At 38.1% G+C, this 18,887-nt stretch overlaps 1 protein-coding gene across 1 annotated transcript in view; it reads left to right on the top strand.

Moving 5' to 3' along the window:
• Positions 1-18,887, top strand: part of luzp2 (leucine zipper protein 2) — a 183,525-nt gene that overhangs the window by 81,530 nt on the left and 83,108 nt on the right. The window contains exons 2-4 of the mRNA XM_032515646.1: positions 6,143-6,260; positions 12,059-12,129; positions 18,124-18,205. Of these exons, the coding sequence (XP_032371537.1) occupies positions 6,143-6,260; positions 12,059-12,129; positions 18,124-18,205 (271 nt within the window). The remainder of the gene's footprint in view (positions 1-6,142; positions 6,261-12,058; positions 12,130-18,123; positions 18,206-18,887) is intronic.

Below are 18,887 nucleotides of genomic sequence, written 5' to 3'. Positions count from 1 at the left end.
CACTCATTTAGGTGCCCGTATATAGAGGTTAACTCCACAATTCCACAGGGCCACAGGTTCAATTCCGCCCTGCAGCCCTTTGCTTAATGTCATTCCCCCTCGCTCTCTCCCCTTTCAGATTTTAAGCTGTCCTATTTTTTTGAAAAAGGCCTAAAAAAATAATCTCTAACAACCATAAATAATAACATAAAAAACTCTCGTTATGAAAACTTACCTGAATAAACTTTGTCTAATGCATTCATTCCTGTAGTGGTGTAATTCTTTACAGCATATAGAGTATGGACACACAGAGCATGAGATTTTGGATGCAGCACAGAGCAGATGTTTTAAGGAGTTGTGGCGTCGCCTAATCTCCCGCTCCGGTACGGTTCACACCGTGAGTTTGAAGCATGCCCGAGGCTACACGTTGTATAGTACATGCAGATCAAGGCGCCCGCCCTCCCTCCATGTCGGAACACTGCCGGCATCCGTCTGACTTTTTGCTGGTGGGTGAACGAGGAGCTACGGGCACTGGCGGCATGGAGGGAGGGAGGCCGGGCACCGTTCACCTGATAAATACAATGCAGCCGGGGGGAATGAACAGCTCTGTGAGGAGTTGTGGAAATTCTCGACCCTCCACTCTGCACACATGCATCGGGCAAGCACAGATTGGTTTTTGAACCACAGGCTGACTCCTGAACACATATGGAGAGTAACGGTAAAAAAACGGTGATAAGCATGATTCTATGGTGGACATGCCAGCCTTGGTGGATTTTTAGAGTAAGGTTAAACAAATTCCTGCAGACTAAGTCGTAACAGATACTCTAAGGGGACAATGACGTGGATGTTCCAAAATAGATAAATGATGGTAACGGACAAGTCTCTCTTTTGATAAAAGATTGCGATGGCCAATTCAGTTTAAGATTTTGTTCATTTGTTTGTCGTTACGAATGATAGATGTGTCCGTAATGAGCCTTAAAAGCCTAAAGTCAAATAAGAAAGAGAAGCGGGATTTTCCTCAGGTTGTTTAATTTTCAAGACGACACATATTGAGTGTGTTGGCTGTGTATTGATTGTGCTCATTGGATTATGTGTATGGTTGACATTTGATATGAATGAATGATTGATTGGATTTCTGCTCTGGCTGGTTATTAAAATAACAGATCTGGTGGTGGAGGGGCCTCCGAAGACACTGAGCCCATGGGGAATCCTTTCATTTGTCCTTCTCTGAAATGATGACTAGCTCCTGCACATTTTCCAAAAATAGCAATGAAAGTTAATGTCGGGGAGGGGGAGACATTAGATTACTCAACCTGCTAACACACTGAGCGCCTCTGTGATAATTTTACTGGAGCTAATTGCTAAGCAGAAGATGGTGGATGATATCCTGAATGTCCTTGTATTACGTTTTACTGGTCTCTACAAATATGGAGCCATATATTTGTGACTGCTATCAACTCAGTTTGTTTTAGTATCAGCAGAACGAACAGCATGGGCCGAGGTATAATTCCCCTGTTTACACTCGCAAAGTATAGCCAAGCAAAAAAAGCGATGGAGGGGAAAAAATAAATAAAACATAAAGATGAAAAAAGAATAAAAGTATACAACCACTTAATAATAGGCTACATCAGCCTGTGTTGATGGATGTACGCAGGAAGATGTAACCATCATGACTCTCCGATACCAAGGAAAGATTGAACATTAACTATACCCCCATTTACCATTTTCATAAAAATAACACTGCTGTCAGTGTATTATGGGTGGCTTTCTGCTCGCCTCACTGCACATTCAAACCTCTAATGTTAAAGAAACATATTTTAGTTAATGTGATGAAAAATGGTGCTTGTCTGTGACAAAATTGTGTGGGTACGGAAAGAGACTCGCCCACACAGGATAAGGGTTTTAACTGCAAGGTTGTACTGGTTTTTGCTCATGTAAAACTACATCATCATGGTCTGAGCTACAGTACATGATGAGTACTTGCAGTAGTAGGCTGTCCAGAAAAAACTGCACCCATGTTTTACTATATGTACGCAATATTTACAGGCCAGGCTCTGTCCACATTGGACCATTGTACTCCTGCAGCTTACTCCGTGAAGCCACATGCCACAGCCTCGGCTTCCCTTATTAAGCCGTTGTTTGGATGTTGACTGTAGTGTTCAGTGGTTTTTCCTTTAGCCTCAGCAGTTCTATTCCACGCTGCAGGGTCAACCTCATATAACTTATAAGACCCGCTGTGACTCCAAGGGTAAAGAAATGTTTGTCCTGATGCTTCCCTCACAGGCTTGGAAGTTTGATGAGTTTCGTGAAGACATCAAGGGACTGATTTCAAACTGCAGATGTCCGAAATGAAAGATTTCATTATGTCATCACCAGTGCTTTATGGCCATGTGCCTGGCGGTGCAGTCTCTGACCATAAGCCTTTTTTGTCTGGCATTCTGATCCTCATTATCACACTTCTCTGACTTGAAAAAGGAAGATCTGTGTGTGAGAGGAGGCTGGTAAAGCATCGGACTCTTAGGAGATCCAGGTTCAATCATGCAGCTGTTAACATTTGTTTTATAGTGAATTGGATGGAAAACAATCCAGACTTTATTTCAGAACCTCGTGATATGTTACTGTCAGTGGGGCTCAAATTATAGGTGTTGTTCATTTCACAGATACCCAAAGGCCTATTCCATTGGGCAATGAATAATATGGCAAACAAGGAGGAATCTCTCACCCCATTTTCCCCAGTTGCCTGAACCTGCAGTAAATTTCCCACCAATGCCATATGGTGGCAAGTCATGTGTGGAATTCAGTATGCCATGTTATTTATTTATTTCCCAGGTGTTGCTTTTTTTACTAGTGATTTATGTGTTATTGTGTATGATCTGCTTCTGGGATCTATGGACATGGACTGTACAGGGTTTTTGGAAGACGGCCCAGGCTGAAAGGAAGCCATGGATTCCAAATAATGTGTCAGCACTCCACGGCCATTTCAGTTGTCTTTTTTTTTGGACTTACAGTAGCAAGTTAGGAATGGTCTAACAGATTCTCTTATAAAAAGTGATTCATGTACCATGGGAATGTAAGTGAGAGATTTTGGAACTGCCAGCGAGTATTTAGCAAGAAATTATTCAGCTACGTCAAGTGTGTATGCTTTGACTGAAGCTGTTGCTGTCACTTGCGGGTCCTGATTAGATATGGCAATAAGCAGCAACATTTATTTTGGTCTTTAGAATTTCTTGAAAAAAGCCTCTCTTTAACAAAAAGCTGTGTTGGTGTTTGCTGGGGTTGTGGTTATTTCTTCATCCATAACCCAGACTTTAAACTGTGAATAGGTTTACCCCTTGATCAACTCTGTCTCTTAAAGTTTACATAATCCTGCCAATTAGCAAGAGTATGTTAAAAATAAACATAATCTCACCCAAATCTTGTTTTTTTTATCAACTTAATGAGTAAAATAGTCACTGTCAAATCTTTCCTTTGCAATCATTTGCCTTTAATATCCCCCTGTGACAACAAAAAGAGCGTCTACATTTTTTCATGTTTTTTTCATGTTCATGATTTAACCAAAACCAACCCATTTTTCTTTAACTTTAGCCAATATGTTTTACATCATTTTTTAAGAGTTTGGCTTTGTCGCAGACTAAAATCTATTAAACTGACCTTTGTCGATCAAAAGAACAGACAGATTTAGCAACTTTAATGGCCTATTTCTCACTTAAAATGTTTTCAGAAACACGTTTCAGTGAACTATTTTTGTAAAATTCGAGATATATTCCAAACGAGCCGCCATCTGGCTTCCATAAAACTCGGTTGTGAAATCCGGGAGTAGCCAGACCCACGTGACAGGTTTGTCCAATCAGCTGCCAGTCGATGTCCCTCCCCTTTCCGATTTGTAGTCAAGATGGCATAGGTTTAGTGCGCGTAGTGTCCATCGAGCTTTTTGACCGTTTTTATGGGGTCACCCAGGTACTTTCAGTGCACTGACTTTTTGCGTTATCTACACTATATTCAAAACTAAGTGTTTGGATTGTGCAAGTAGGCACTTTCAGAAAGAGCCACAGTGTTGTCTTTAACATAGTATATGTTAAACATGACAAAAAAAACTATCACAGAAACCTTGAAAGGATGAATGTAAACATGTTTCTGAAAAACCTTGTTTTCATTGTTACCCACCCATTTTACTCTACCTATATATTATTAATTTCAAATAAACCTTGAATGTACCACAGCTTGTTCAAATCATATTCTGCAGCTCCCTATGTGTATTAACCTCAACACATCATTCCTTAAATTAACTCTCATATAATAGTATAGTGCCTGTTGGAGAGTGAAATTGGTTTATTCTATGCGCCACTCTCTGGGTGTTTATTTTGTCAGTTCCAGTATGCAATTTTGTTTTTAAATCAGTTTTTTTTGTGCATTAGCCTATTTGCAAAGAAACTGTCGAAGCCAAATAGGATGACTAAGGCAGAGCCATTTTACTTATTGACATCATGATAAAAACATAGCTTCTGGCAGTAAAAAAACCTTACACAAGTTGATTACAATTCTATTCTTAAGATTACATTTTGACACATAATATCCTATAATAACCCCTTCTTTGGACATGTCCCCTCCCTGCTATCTGCAGAAGAGACGGGTTGGATGGGGCCTTTATTTTCTATTAGAAACTATTTGAAGACACAAGGGGTCATCAAAGTAATCAAATTCATGGGCATTATGGGAAATGTAGGGCCGTGGGGCTCTTTTTTTATCAGGGTAACACATTCGGATGTGCTTGAATTTAAACACCTCCCAGAAGAGTTGTGGCTGTCCTTAAGTCAGTAAACCAGGACGTTAGATTAAATAGATTTTTCAGCTTTTGAAATCAGCAGTAAAAGAGAACACGTGGTAACTCTTACATCTTATATCGGTTTGTGTCACTCAAAGGAGTAAAAATGAATTTTAAGTTGTTAACTATGAAGCCACCAAATGGCAAATTTGTTAGATTATCTATGAACCAATTCCTGAGCTTTCATTACCTTGCAGACCTGTTAACTTATGGACTAGGTCTCTTAAAGGTCCCGTGACATGCTGCTCTTTGGATGCTTTTATACAGGCCTTAGTGGTCCCCTAATACTATATCTGAAGTCTATTTTATATAGACCTTAGTGGTCCCCTAATACCATAGTCTCATAGTCTTGTTCCCAAAATTCAGACTTGATGCAGTATTCCAAACACTAGAGCCAGTCCCACAATGAGCTTTCCTTAGGATGTGCCATTTCTGAGTCTGTAGCTTTAAATGCTATTGAGGAGGAGAGACGGGGGACAAGGGGGAGGGTGGGAGTTTGACCTTGACCAACTGCCAATGCTGTTTGTTTGAAAGCCATGATGTATCTCTTTCTCATGGGCGAGCTAAATTCTCTGGGCAGGCAAAGCAGAGACAGGGGAGGTAACCTTCCCCCTTAGGACATCATAAGGAGCAAGATTCCAGATTCCCATCTGAGCTTTGATTTTCTCAAAGGCAGAGCAGGATACCCAGGGCTTGGTTTACTCCTATCACCATTTCTAGCCAATGGGGGACCATAGGCAGGCTGGGGGAACACATTTTAATGTTGATTTTAATGCCATGGGACATTTAAACTCTCCTTTTAGTAGATTGATCTTCTTTGCACCCAGGTCTTCTGTGCATGATGTGTTGATAACAGTTTGTCATTCACAATATAAACAAATGGGTGTGGTTAATGCTGTCGAGTGATTTTTGCCTCTCTCTCGAAGCTCAGTTAAAAATGGCAGGAACACCTCTGCTGTGCAATTCAATAGTTCAGTTTTACAAAGAAAAAAAAGATTTGGACAAACGTGCCAAGTAAAATGTTGCCCTTTGTAATTGGTAGACTAGGTGGATATTTAAATTTGAAGATGCAAGAGAATACCTCTGGTCAAAAGACCCATCTCTGTAAAACAAGCCTCCGATAAATTGGTTGATTGGAAGGAATAGAAGCTATTATTATTCATCCAGGGACTGTGCTTGAAGGATTTCAGTTCTCTCCCCTATTGCTCTACCCTTTAGCTTTAACGATGGTGCTTTTAATCCAGTTTAAAACACCTCTTTCTTCCAAAGGTTCCAATAAAGAGTGGATTTTCTAAGCCTGTGGCAGACATTTAATAGTCAAATCTCTCATTCTCTCAACAGACAAAGCTATGATGGGCTGGAGAAGAAGCTAAAAGAAGTCTTCAGTGAACGGAGCAGCATCCTGCACCAGCTCTCCAAGACATCAAAGGAGCTTGACAGCATAAAAGGCAACCTTCAGGTTGGTTTGTTTTTTAAAGATACAGCAATGTTAGAAGGCTTAGTTGGCCGTGAGTTGTGGGACAGAGGTTATATTCCATCCTCTTTTGAAAGCAATCTGAGGACCGGGAAACACATGACTCTTCTCACTTATTCTATCAATCTGTTTGTACAGCAACTCACTGTTATCAAATATTAATGTGCAAATGCTTTTCAATTTGGTGAGCCCACCCATTGTTATGTATGGGATGTGTTACTGGAAATGTAGCTGCTGAATAAGCAATGCAGGAATGGAAAAGCAGATTGAAAGCAGTTAGAAAGTGCACATTTTTAGCACTAATGACACCAGCACCTACAAAAAACTTTAGAGAATAGAAAGACACAAACAAGACAACATACTCTGTATTTCCCTGAGGGCAAATTCAATAAAATATTTCATGTTTTTCTGTAACAGGAAAGATTGAAAGGACTACCAATTGACACCTTCTGAGACCTAAGGTCATTTTTACAGTTCATTGTCCATCTGGTTTTATTTTCTAAAAAAGCTTGTAAACATTAACCCAACGTTCAAGACGTGAGCATCATTTTTTCAGGACAAACTGGGTTATTAGAATATTTGGGCTGCATTGAGGTCACTTGTTAAAAATGGTTGTAGGACCTTAAAGACAAACAAATAAATAAAACGGAACATGAATCTTACAGATATGTATTGATATCACACACAGAGCAGTACAAGCTAAGCCAATCTCCTCTCTAAAACACTTCTCATATGTCTTGGGAGTCACACTGTGAAAAAATAATCATTATAACTTATACAATTGACAAAATACATACCTTTTCTCAAAAAAAGTCCAGACACTTTTGCCCTCCTGACATTTACTTATGGCAATAATCAACATAATAATGTCATATTTATTGATATTACACGCACAGTAATGCTACACAAGCATTTGTGTTGTCTAAAACAGTTTTCTATATGCAAAAATAAACATAATGAACATTCTAACTCATATAAAGCAAAAACTATTCTACATATATATACTTCTTCAAAAAAGGACCAAATATATGCCAAATCTCAAACCAATGACGCCATTCTCCTCTGTAAAACGGTAGATATCTATCTTGTCCACTCTATAATATCTTTGATCACGTTAGACTAGTTTGACTTGGAGGATTACAATCTTTCCCGATCTATACTCTTTACTCTCACTGCCGCCCATATATGGGCATAATGCTTGCCTTCACTTCCGTAAAAAAACAACAGTGAAAGCACAGAGACAGAGAGGAGACACGGAGCACAGAGCTAGCAGCAGAAATAAGCCAAAACGTCATAAATTATGGACATAAAGTGGATAAATCTTGAATGTAGCAGTTTGGATTTAATGCTCAATGACCTTGGAAAAGGTACAAGTTCCAGGTATGATAGAAAATCACCTGTAGAGGCTAGAAAGGCCCCGAAGAGACCTCCGTGACCGCTAGCTTGTTAGCTGTTAGCTGCAACAATCTGTAAGTTTTTGACTTGTATGGTTATCAAATGATTCAAATATGAGTCAGAGGTGCTGTTATGGGTCTAGCACGACCCTCTCCGTTACAGACTGTCCCATCCAATTTTCAAAGCCTTTAGCTGTAAGCATCAATACTCTGCATCTACAGTTAATTACGGCACAAAGCTCCAGCCCTTGAGTATATCATTAATGATAGCAGTACTCACCAAAGTTATTGTGGAGTTCTGGGCAACATCACAAGAAAATAGATCTAATGGGGCAACAAACCAGAGCAATCAGAAAAGAGAGCCTACTGGTAAACTTACAACCCAACTGTCCTTTACAATAACCACTCAATTTACAAATCAACTTTTCTTGTTAAGGTTTATCCTATAATAGCATTAGGGGTCTACTAGTCTATGTCCTTGATGTACGTCCCTGATTGCTCTGTTGCTGCCGGAAAATCCGCCGGATTTCACTTGTTCACTCATTCACACCTTCTGCTTCCTTTGCATTTTAAACTCAGGTAGATTTCTGAGGACTATGGTTAACCTTTTCTCACATCTTGGCAGAGTAAATCCAGACAGCTACCTAGACTTTCTGTCCAATCTGAGTTTTCTGTTGCACAAATAAAACTACTTTTAAATGTACGTATCTTCCACCAAAACAAGTTTCTTCCAAGCCTATTTTCCAGTGCTTAGCACAGCCCAAGATGATTGTGATTGATTTAAAGAAATACCAGTAACCAGAGCTTGTTTTCCTCCCATCCATAGACTGTATATTAATACACAGTCTATGGATGGATTAATATACAGTCTATATCAATATACAGTCTATGCTTCCATCCCCAAATGCTATGTGTGGAGGAGCCAGACCCTCCACCAGCGTGCTTTGGAGGAGGGTCTTGCAAAGAAAAACTAGGGCTCTACTCACTTTTTTGTTAACATTTATAAAACCTGTAAACTGACAAAACTGTTTGTTAATGTTTCTTGCAATGTTTGACCTCTTTTAAGCTACAACAATTAGTTGTAATAAACTGTAGTTTTCTTTAATTGTATTCTTTTTTTCACCTTTATTTTTACAGGCAAGTCATTAAAACAAATTCTTATTTACAATGGCGTAGCCACTTAGGGAAGGGAAGGAGTGCTAGATAATAAATACATTAGAAATACATACAGTCCAGAAATTCAATAAATACAATTTGTAATACCACACAGAAAACAATAAACACCCATAATGAGATAAGTGCACAGGTACATACAGTAGGTGAGTTTTTTTAATTGCATTCCTCATTAATCAATGGAACACATTTATTCTGAAAGAACATTCTTGCTCTTTTTAACCCAGACAGTAAACAAACCTGTGGCTCCCATGAAATGCCCATTCAGGTTTCCGATAGGTGTGTAATAAAAAGAAAAGACAACATATTGTCATCTAATGACAAGTTACACTTAGCCCATCACTTTGCATGCAAATGTGTGCTGTAAAGTTTCTAAAGTTTCTTTTTTGCCCTAGTTAAATTTTGTCCTTAAAACAAAAATGCAAAAATTGTTTAATCCTACTGCTAGGGCAATTTTGCATGATATAAGAAACAATAAGAAAACTGGTTTCATAAAACAACTTTAGGTGCATGGTAAGTAAGTAAGTTTATTATCCCTGCTGCAAAGGGAGGTATCTGTTCCACCAAATACTGGTCTTGGACATTTTATCCAGTAATGTACCATATTAAAGTTTAGATATTATAGGTCTTCTACAAAACACAATTATCTCAGTGCCAGATACTGCCAATTACTTCCCACAAGTCAGTTTAGGTCAACTTCATTATAGCTCCTGGCAATGAAAATAAATGAAAAGAAACTCAACTATTATATATTCAGATATTTAAATCATTTAGTGTTTTTCAGTCACATTAGGGTATGCAACAATGATCTTGCAAAACATGCCTCCCTCTTGGATATTTAGACCGTGGGTGCCAGATGCGCTGTGTTTCTATGCAGCGCTCCCAAAGCTGCAGTCTGAGTGATGGGTTCTTCTTAGCAGGATGCTGATGTTTTCTGGCTTCAGGACATTTTACTGGGCCAATAGAATAGTCCGAAAATCAATAATCAACAAACTGATAAGCGCATTTTTCCTGCATATATGTGTTTGGGAGATATGTCCCATGTGTCTGGAAAAAGCTCATGCAGACTGGCTATCATCACTCCTGGGGCAGGCTTTGATGTCTATTCACTCCGGGCTAGCTAGGTTGGCATCTATCTTCGCCCTGGGCCCTGCGCCAGCACGCTGGGCAGGGCAGAGGTTGGGTTAGAAATGTATTCTTCTGGGGGAAAACAGCATCTACGTTAAAATAATCCGTCAACTTTTAAGTAGAGAACCAAGTCAACAGGGAGAAGCAGTTAGTATTTCTGGTAAGATTTGATGGACCAAGTGTTTATAGTTTTAACGAGTTGCCCTGGGTCAGCCACCCTCATAATTAAGCTTTGTGTGATGGGGAAATATTCTTGGCAGCTGCTCCCTGGGGAGATTGTGTAGTTGTTGAAATAGTTAGTACAAGATTAAGAGTTATTTTGCTCTGCACCTAACTGTGGGCTTTGTCAACCATTTGCATTGTTCTTTGAAAATTAATGAGACATTTACAGTAGTTAAAAGGAGCAGGTTTGTTATTTAAATGATTACTTAAAATGATTGTAGTTCCATACTGTGCGGGCCACACGCTTTTCAGTTATATTGTGCATCAGATCTTTGTATACAACTATATTTCACAATGGAAACAGTAGTATAATAATATTACAGTGGTATATGTGAAGGACAGTCACTGATATCATTCAGTGAATATGTTGTCCATTTAGTTTTGATATAAAAAATGTAGGAGCTGTAAGTTATCACCATATTCACTTTAATACTTTATAACTACAAAAGCCTCTACACTGCATTTTACAATGCGTCGCACTGGGCCAAGTTTGGTGTGAAATTATATTGGTTGCTTTATGGCACAAAGTGATTAAGGCAGAGTGGAGGATACAGGCACTGAAAAATCTCCAGGATCTCAAATCTACTGAATAATGGATGTTTACCACTAAGGTTTAGTACCTTATTTATGAACATGTTTTATAGATTTGTAAGCACTTTAACACACCAGGAAAAAACAATTATCAAGTAAATACCCACTTAATCAAAATCGTAACAGCAATAAACACAAAATAACAAAGAATTAAAATCAAAGGACGTATGCTGTGTGATAGTTTATATATATATATATATATATATTATATATATATATATATATATACTTCAAGCATGCGTCGAATACCACTTCAATTTCATGACACTGAAATGCATGGAAACCCACAGTAAGCTTGTTGAAGTTAAGTATGTCTCTACTTTCCAATCTATAGTCTGCTTTGGAATATGGCCAATCTGTGTATGTTGTATGTGCATCCATACTGTAAACATTTTCTTTGCGACAGTAAGCCAGTTTTTAGATGCCACAATGCCAGTGCCTTTTAAAAATGTGTTGCCTAAGTGTTTATCGATGGGGCGGTGGCAGGGGGTAGGAAAGTGGCCATTTGGCTCGTGGCTCTATGACTGATGCTACAAATCAACGAATTCAAGGGGATATCACTAGAGACAACTGATACCAATATACAATCGCAAGCTGTTTTTCTTACTGCACTTTCTGCATCGGAAGTGAATATACATTCTTTATTGTCATGAGTTTTTGTTGGCCCCTTTTTCTATTCTTCTTCTCTTCAACATAAATGTACATGAAGGGATTTCAGGAACTGCCAAGGAAGGGCAACATCTCCTCTGTATCAGGCGGAAACAGGGTTCATGGAAATGTGGTGTTAATTGCAATAGATGTCACCTTCAAGTGCAATTTAAAGAGAAGCTTTCTCACATTTTCTTAGGAGGCTGGAAATTTCTGTCCAGCTCATAACAAATGAAACATATCTTGGAGGGCTTGTAGGGCAATCAGAGACCTCACTACTCCATACTTAGCCATCAGGGAGGTGCTTAGGTGCCAGAAGAACCCGATCTGTACCCTCATTAGTTTTTAGAAAACATTTGTCACCTCATTGTTATATAATTTTACATCAGCTGCATCATTCAATAACATTCACCTCAATAATTGTATGATTCTGGTGCTTTTGACGTGTTTCAGTATTCTACATGTATGACACTTTTGACTGTTTGAAAACAGTGTAAGGAATTTGGAACCTTGAAAACATTTTGAAACATTTACTATACAGTTCAAAGAAGGTATATACAGTATAGTTGCTTTACTTTTTTATCTGTTGTTGGTGTTTTTTAAAATAATTCTTATGTTTTCTTTTAGTCGCTGAAAAATGATGACTCTGTGGCCAAGAAGGATGTGCAGCGGATTCTGGAGCTCAGCCACAAACAGAGGTAAAGTGAAGCATCATGGAAGACTTAGACTACCAACAGTACCATGCTACTCACGGTTGTCATCAAATATGTAGGTTATGACTAGACTGGGTAAGCCCCGCTCACTCCGCCCTGCGGCTTGGTCACAAACTGGTTTATCTACCTGGCTTATCTACCTGGCACGCCATTGGTGGGTTTAACACGATGACGATAGAGATGGGACCAAGCAGCTTTTTGTTTACATTCAACATAACGGCGGCTATAGAACGCCACCAAAGCGCAGGAACCCAGGACTGTATATTAGTCTATGGCAGCAACCGGTTGATGCCGCTGTCGCTGATTGGTTGAAGGACTTTCCAATTGCGTACAGAGTCATTTGAACTATGCCCGTTGGTCATGTCTCTTAAGCAGAGAAAATACAGAGCAGACCCAACGCTCAGTCTCAAATCTATTGAGCTTGGCTTGGTCTGGTGATAGCCAGACTACGTTAGGTCTTTATAATAACCAGAGACAGTAATGACTAATGAAGGATTCAAATCTCAGAAATGTAATGTCCATAATCATAACCGTCAATTAAATGTTATGTAAGCATATAGTAATACATTGTCAAGCCTGGGATAACTTTCTTTCAAATCATTCTACATCAAGTTGAAAAGTTGGAGCAGCTATTTTGGTCAACCCTGGATCAGAAAGTTAAAGTCCCATTTATTTACGTCATAGATTAATATTACATGAATCAGAGATGGTGCTCTTTTTACATCATGGATGGGCATGAAACTCTCTTGGTTTAATTATCAGTGCAAATGATTGTGTGTTCTTTGAGAAAAATGTTAAAGTAAAAGCCTAGATACATAAAAACTTTTGGGTAGTAACAAACTACAACTTTCAAGGTGAATTTTTTCAATAATCCAATCACTGAGCTTACAATTCTGGAACGTGTATTGACAAAAAAAAAAGAAGCTCTGATTCGTACAGTGCCTCTGACTGGCTTCTCTCCTCTTGGGAGTTATAGCATATGGAGACGTCTGCCATGCTAAAATAACTGTTCCACCTTTTGACAGAAAATATTGTGTTCATATTGGATCACATCACTTCAAAAATCTACAGGCTTTTAAATCATGGCTCACTTATCAGTATTGATGCTGGTTATTTTGAGGTGTGGCCCTGTTTGCTTTTACATGACAGTATACACAGGAACAGTGTTGGGCAAGTTACTTTAAAAAGTAATTAGTTACAGTTACAAGTTACTTCTTCCAAAAAGTAACTGAATTAGATACTCAGTTACAAATTTTAAAAGTAACTAGTTACTTCAGAAAGTAACTAATACGTTACTTTCAAGTAAATATTTAAATGTTCAATTGTGTCCCCCCCTCCACTCCTCTTTAATGGAACATAAAGTACATGTGCATGTTCAATTATTTATGATAAATCTGAATGTGTGTAGTGAGAGGTAAGTGAGAAGCAAGGGAGAAGTGAGCGGTGACAGCAATTAGCTTCGGAGCGAGTAGCCACTCAAGAGTCAGAGTGAGAGAAACAAAGTATCCCCCCCGTGTTTTCTGACCATGGTGGGAAATCTTTACCACCCCCACCCTTGATCTCATAACCCCATACCTGTCCCTCGTTGACTGACTCGCTTGTGTTGTTAGTTGTGTCCGACTATGCATGCTTATGAACACCCACCCAGCTCTACCTCTGATTGGCTTACAAAGAAATTTTACTCAACCTCAGCCAATCGTCAGCATTTATGCGCTTGTCTCGTGCACTGCCCTCTAACCAAGGAAGAAAAAAGTCTTTGCCTCTCGGCTCAGAGATCTTGTCGGTCTGATAAAAAAAACAGCTTCAATAATATTTTTTTGGGCAATAACGGTAACAGTGTTTTTAAAATGGGAAGAGTAATCAATTAGATAACTCGTTACTAAACAAGTAACACTGTTATTTTATAACGCCGTTATTTCCATCACTGCACAGGAGCAGGTGGATAATGCATAATCCAATCGTAAATCCTTCTTGTATTTTTGAAAATAATGCTCCTTGAAAAAGTGAAAAAGCACATAACGTGTCTGTGATTTAATGCTTTATCTTTTTGCAAGCCAGCTGGAAACGTGTTTACCTAAAGTGCTTCACCAGTTAGAATTATCTGATTGATGCTGTGTGTAATGAGACTTTTAATGATTAGGAGTCATTAGTGGCCTTCCTGCCCTCTGAAATGTCAGCCTGATTGAAGTCCAGTCTTCTGTGTGCGGTATCTTGATAGCCAATCAATAGCCTATCACGAGTCCACATGTCATCAAGCTAAAAAACATAAAGCAGCAGCTTGGCTCAAAGTTGCCTACCTATTCGTTTTTTTCAAAGTGTTATTAATCCAACACTGGAGTTCTGTATCTGCCAAGTGTCATTACTAGCTGACTCCATCATGGTGGATGCAGACAGGTGATTCATTGCAAGTCGTTTATTTTTGACATCTCTTAACAGCAATTTGATTGCTTTCTGAAAATAAGTTTGCCACAAACTGTAATGCAACAAACATGTTTACCTACAGGCCAGATACAGACAGTAAAAATGTAACATGTCAAGGTTATGAAATAGTAACAATTAATTTAACCTGCTGTCAAGTTGTTTTTACTCATTATTTTTGTTATATGTTTGGTAAGAAATTAAGATTCATCAAGTTTTATTAATTATCATTTGAACATTTTGTTTTGTACTATTTTAAAACACTGTCTCACTGTTCTCTGAACTGTTTAATTGAGATGCAGTGGGAGGCCAATGGAGAAGGTTTGGCTTACTATGACAGGTGCAGGTACATTCCTGAGCTATAGCTTGGGACCATTTTAGAAATTTGTTAATTGAGATAAACATATATCTCAGTCTATCGCTAGTGCACACAGAAAGTCTGAAAACCATAAAAAGAAACGCTAAATTTGGAAAATTCTATTGAGACATGTAAAAAGCTTGCCAATTGGGTCCTGAACATGGTAGGTGTAAAGAGGAGTTTTCATTGTGCTGTAACAAGTATAACACCCTTATGTATAAGTATGGATCTTTGGGAGACGATAGGAAAAACTGAACTGAACTTTTTTTCTGGACGGCTTCCCTTTGATTGATCACACAAAATATTTGCAATATATCAATTTGACGACATATGTTTCTCTCTGCTTTTTTTTCAATTATTGAGTATCTATGGATAGGTCAGTAAATATCTTTAACATGCTCACTACCTGGCTTCAGGAGTAACAAAGTAATTGAAACACTGTTATATAATAAGAATATGAAAAAAGTAACTTTATTTCGTTAAAGTTTCAGATTAAAAAGATGCAATGGGATTACTGATACATTTAGTAAGAAATGGGGTTTTCAGTGTGATGAAGATTTTAAAATACATTTTAAAATAAATGAAAATGTATGTATCTAACTAAATAACAATACACTATTTACTTGGACATTCTACTTGTTGTCTGGAGTTTACACCTTCAAGGTTAATTGGAAGTTGCTTTGGATAAAAGTGTCAGCTAAATGACATGAGTTTGGAATTGGAGCCTATGAGGAGGAATTCTGTTTTATCGCTGTTTTGTTTGAGGAAGTTGTGTTGCATCCAGATTTTAATAGCTGACAGACAGGAGTTGATGTGGGAGAGGGGAGGATTGTGGGGGGATTTGATGCATAGGTAGATCTGGGTGTCGTTGGCGTAGCAGTGGAAGTCCAGATTGAATTGGCGGAGTATCTGACCGAGGGGAAGGATGTAGATGATGAAGAGGAAGGGACCGAGTACGGAGCCTTGAGGAATACCTTGAGTGACTGTGGCTGTGGCAGAGGTGTGGTTATGGTACACTACCATGCACATGAATCTAAAATTAAGTTTTTCTTTTAACATACACTGAACAGCGGACACATTTTTTATACTAAAAATCATAGTTTCTCCATTGGTTTCTTCCATTGTTCTGTTGCTTACAAAATACACAAATGTGTTTTAAGTTGAAATTAAAAGTAGGTTTATTGATATGTATTTTATCTTGTCTTTATTTGCATGTTTGTTATTGAGGTAAAAGTAAAGTAATCAAGGTTGTTTTATAATGTGATACTTGGATTAGGTTAGGTAATTAGTAATTAAATCCAAATACATTTATAAAGCAATCTTCCCAACCCTGCTCACTACTCTGTGCTTGAAAAATATGTCAATCTGATCATCTTTTTACAAAATGTTTCCAAGCCTCAGATGCAGGGTTTAAATGAAATGCCAAAGTAATGGTGGTTGGCTGGTTGCTGTGAAGGAAAATGTTTGCTAGGCTAAACATATGCCAAGAGACAAGACCATTGGCATGTAACATATAAGGGTATAGGCTGTTGAGCAGTGAGAATCTTTCTATACAAACATTGGCCGATTGGATTCATCACTAAAAAACTACGACTACGTCATATACTTTTTAAATTTACAGCCATGCACGGAAACAGTAAATAGACTGTTACCTCTAATTTATCTGGGCTGCCTTGTGATGTGATTTCTACAAGCGTTTTTGAAACCACTGACCCACATCGATTGCTCACTTGATTCATAATTCAGTGTGCATTGCTGTTATCTGTGCACAGGAACATCAAACGATACAGAAATACCCATTGCATACCAATGCATTAACATTTATGTCAAATGCATAAAGAATGCAGCACCAGTCTTCATACAGCATGCATAAAAACAGTGGGGAGCATTCCAGATGGTCATAGCCTACTACATAATGTAATACCACATAATGAATACTACTATGTTTTCCTTATACATCTCCTAATTGACCTACAATCTGTATTCTTTATGATATTTGCTTTGGTGTGTGATTGTTAAACTGCACTTTGTCTTAGGAATTACTGCATTTAAAGAAAAATTGGCTGCAGTTTAACAGTAATATTCAAACAGGGGAATGAATATTAAAGATTAATGAAAGAATGTGAATATGTTGAAAACTTTATTAATTAAAGAAACAAATGTTTTGACACCATTGACGAAATATGTAACCAAAGTCAATCAAGTTTAATGTATGAGTGTAATTTGTAATTAAATAAAATCAATTTACAGCTCTCTTGGCAATTTAGCTCAGTTTAGCTACATGTATTTAAGAAATAAATCCCCATTGTCCCCCTTTTCACGGTTAATAAGCTGGTAAGTGTTGTGAAAAGGTAAAGGCAAAATGTGATGTTTAAAAGGTTGTTACAAGTAAAATATGTGCTTGTTGAGTCTTGAATTTGTGTCACTTGCAATCACTATGTATTTAACATATTGATTATAACAAACTGCTTTGTACAATTACAGTTTTGACTCACGTAATGATTTGTGTGATTAAATCAGTGTTTATTCTCAAAGGTCCCAAACAGAGAAAAGTGAGATTTTTATGTTTTATTATAAAACAGGTCGGGGTGCTTTAGAAATACTGTTTAAGTATAAAAATGCTCAATCCTCAGATAAATGCACACAGTATGTATTTAGAAACTGTGCCCTTAAAAAAGCCATCAGGACTTCCGTAAGGTTGTGATTTCACGACTATACTTTATATAGATATAATATTCTGTGACAGTACCGTTACAGTCCTTCCCTGGCTGCATTGACGATGCAGTGATGCCAAGAGCGCAGATCCTGAAGACCTGGAAACACTGACCAGAGCAGGCTGGCCTTTTTTTTGGAGCGGGCTTAAAGAGGCAAGCGCCAAGAACATTTTAATAAATTGGTACAGCTTTCTTCTTCCACACTTATTTGGCAAAACATTTGTCAAAACTTTTGTAACCGCTCTAAAAGTTAATGAACTTAAGTTATTACAATATGAGAGATGACATGTGAAACCGCCATTCTTTTTCTTTGTTCATCACAAGTTACCAAGTAAGAGTTGCTTTACCCAAATTACTTTCCGTGCTAAATGGTTCTTAAAAGTGTTATATTTAAGAACGCCAATCTGTGGCAGAGTGGTGGAGACCTCTGAGGGGGTAAGGAGGACGTGCAGCTAACAGAGTGTTTTTCACTTCCCTCTCACTTGACAGAGAGGAGATGAAGTCCCTCCAGGCAGCCTTGCAGAAGCAACTGGATGAGGCAAATGAGAGAGCAGAGAAGCAGCAGGCCACGGTAAGACCGAGTTGACCTAACCATCAGCATCCGCTCTCCTCTAACCAGCCCCGTCACCTGTCACACAGGCCCCTCAGTGATCCACACTCATTACCCAGCAGCCAGCTCTCTAGCCTCCTTGCCTTACCACTTAATTGAAACTCTCAGAAATTGTGAGAGAAAGCTTTGTGTCTTCTCCTCCAACTCCACCCATATATAAAATAAGAAGAGACAAAGGCGTTATAACCTAAGAACATGTACTTATCTATCCATCCATCTAGAGTATCTGCCTTTCCATCTATCCTCTTGCTTTTAATTCAATTTCACACAGGTACCTTAAACGCTATCTGGCAAATTAAATTCAATTAATCACTTGGTTTATAAAATAGTTTGCAAACGTTTTTCAAAGCCCAAGGTGGTGTATCGAAATTGCTTATTTTGTTTGACAAACAGTCCTGAACCAAAGATATTAGGTTTACTATAATATATTGAAAAAAAAAAAAAAGCATCACATTAAGGAGCTAGAACAAGTGAATGTTGGCATTTTTACCTGTTGACTAACAAGATCATTTGGTTCATTAAATAGTTGATAATTAGTTTTCTGTTGATCAAAAAATGTATTACTTCTGCTCGGATTTTTCAAATGTAATAATTTATAAAAACCAAAGCTTTTAAATAATTACCTATGCAGATGGGTAAGGAC

This window comes from Etheostoma spectabile, chromosome 1, assembly GCF_008692095.1.
Source record: "Etheostoma spectabile isolate EspeVRDwgs_2016 chromosome 1, UIUC_Espe_1.0, whole genome shotgun sequence".
Classification (NCBI taxonomy): Eukaryota; Metazoa; Chordata; class Actinopteri; order Perciformes; family Percidae; genus Etheostoma; species Etheostoma spectabile.
This window is presented reverse-complemented; position numbering and strand designations above follow the sequence as displayed.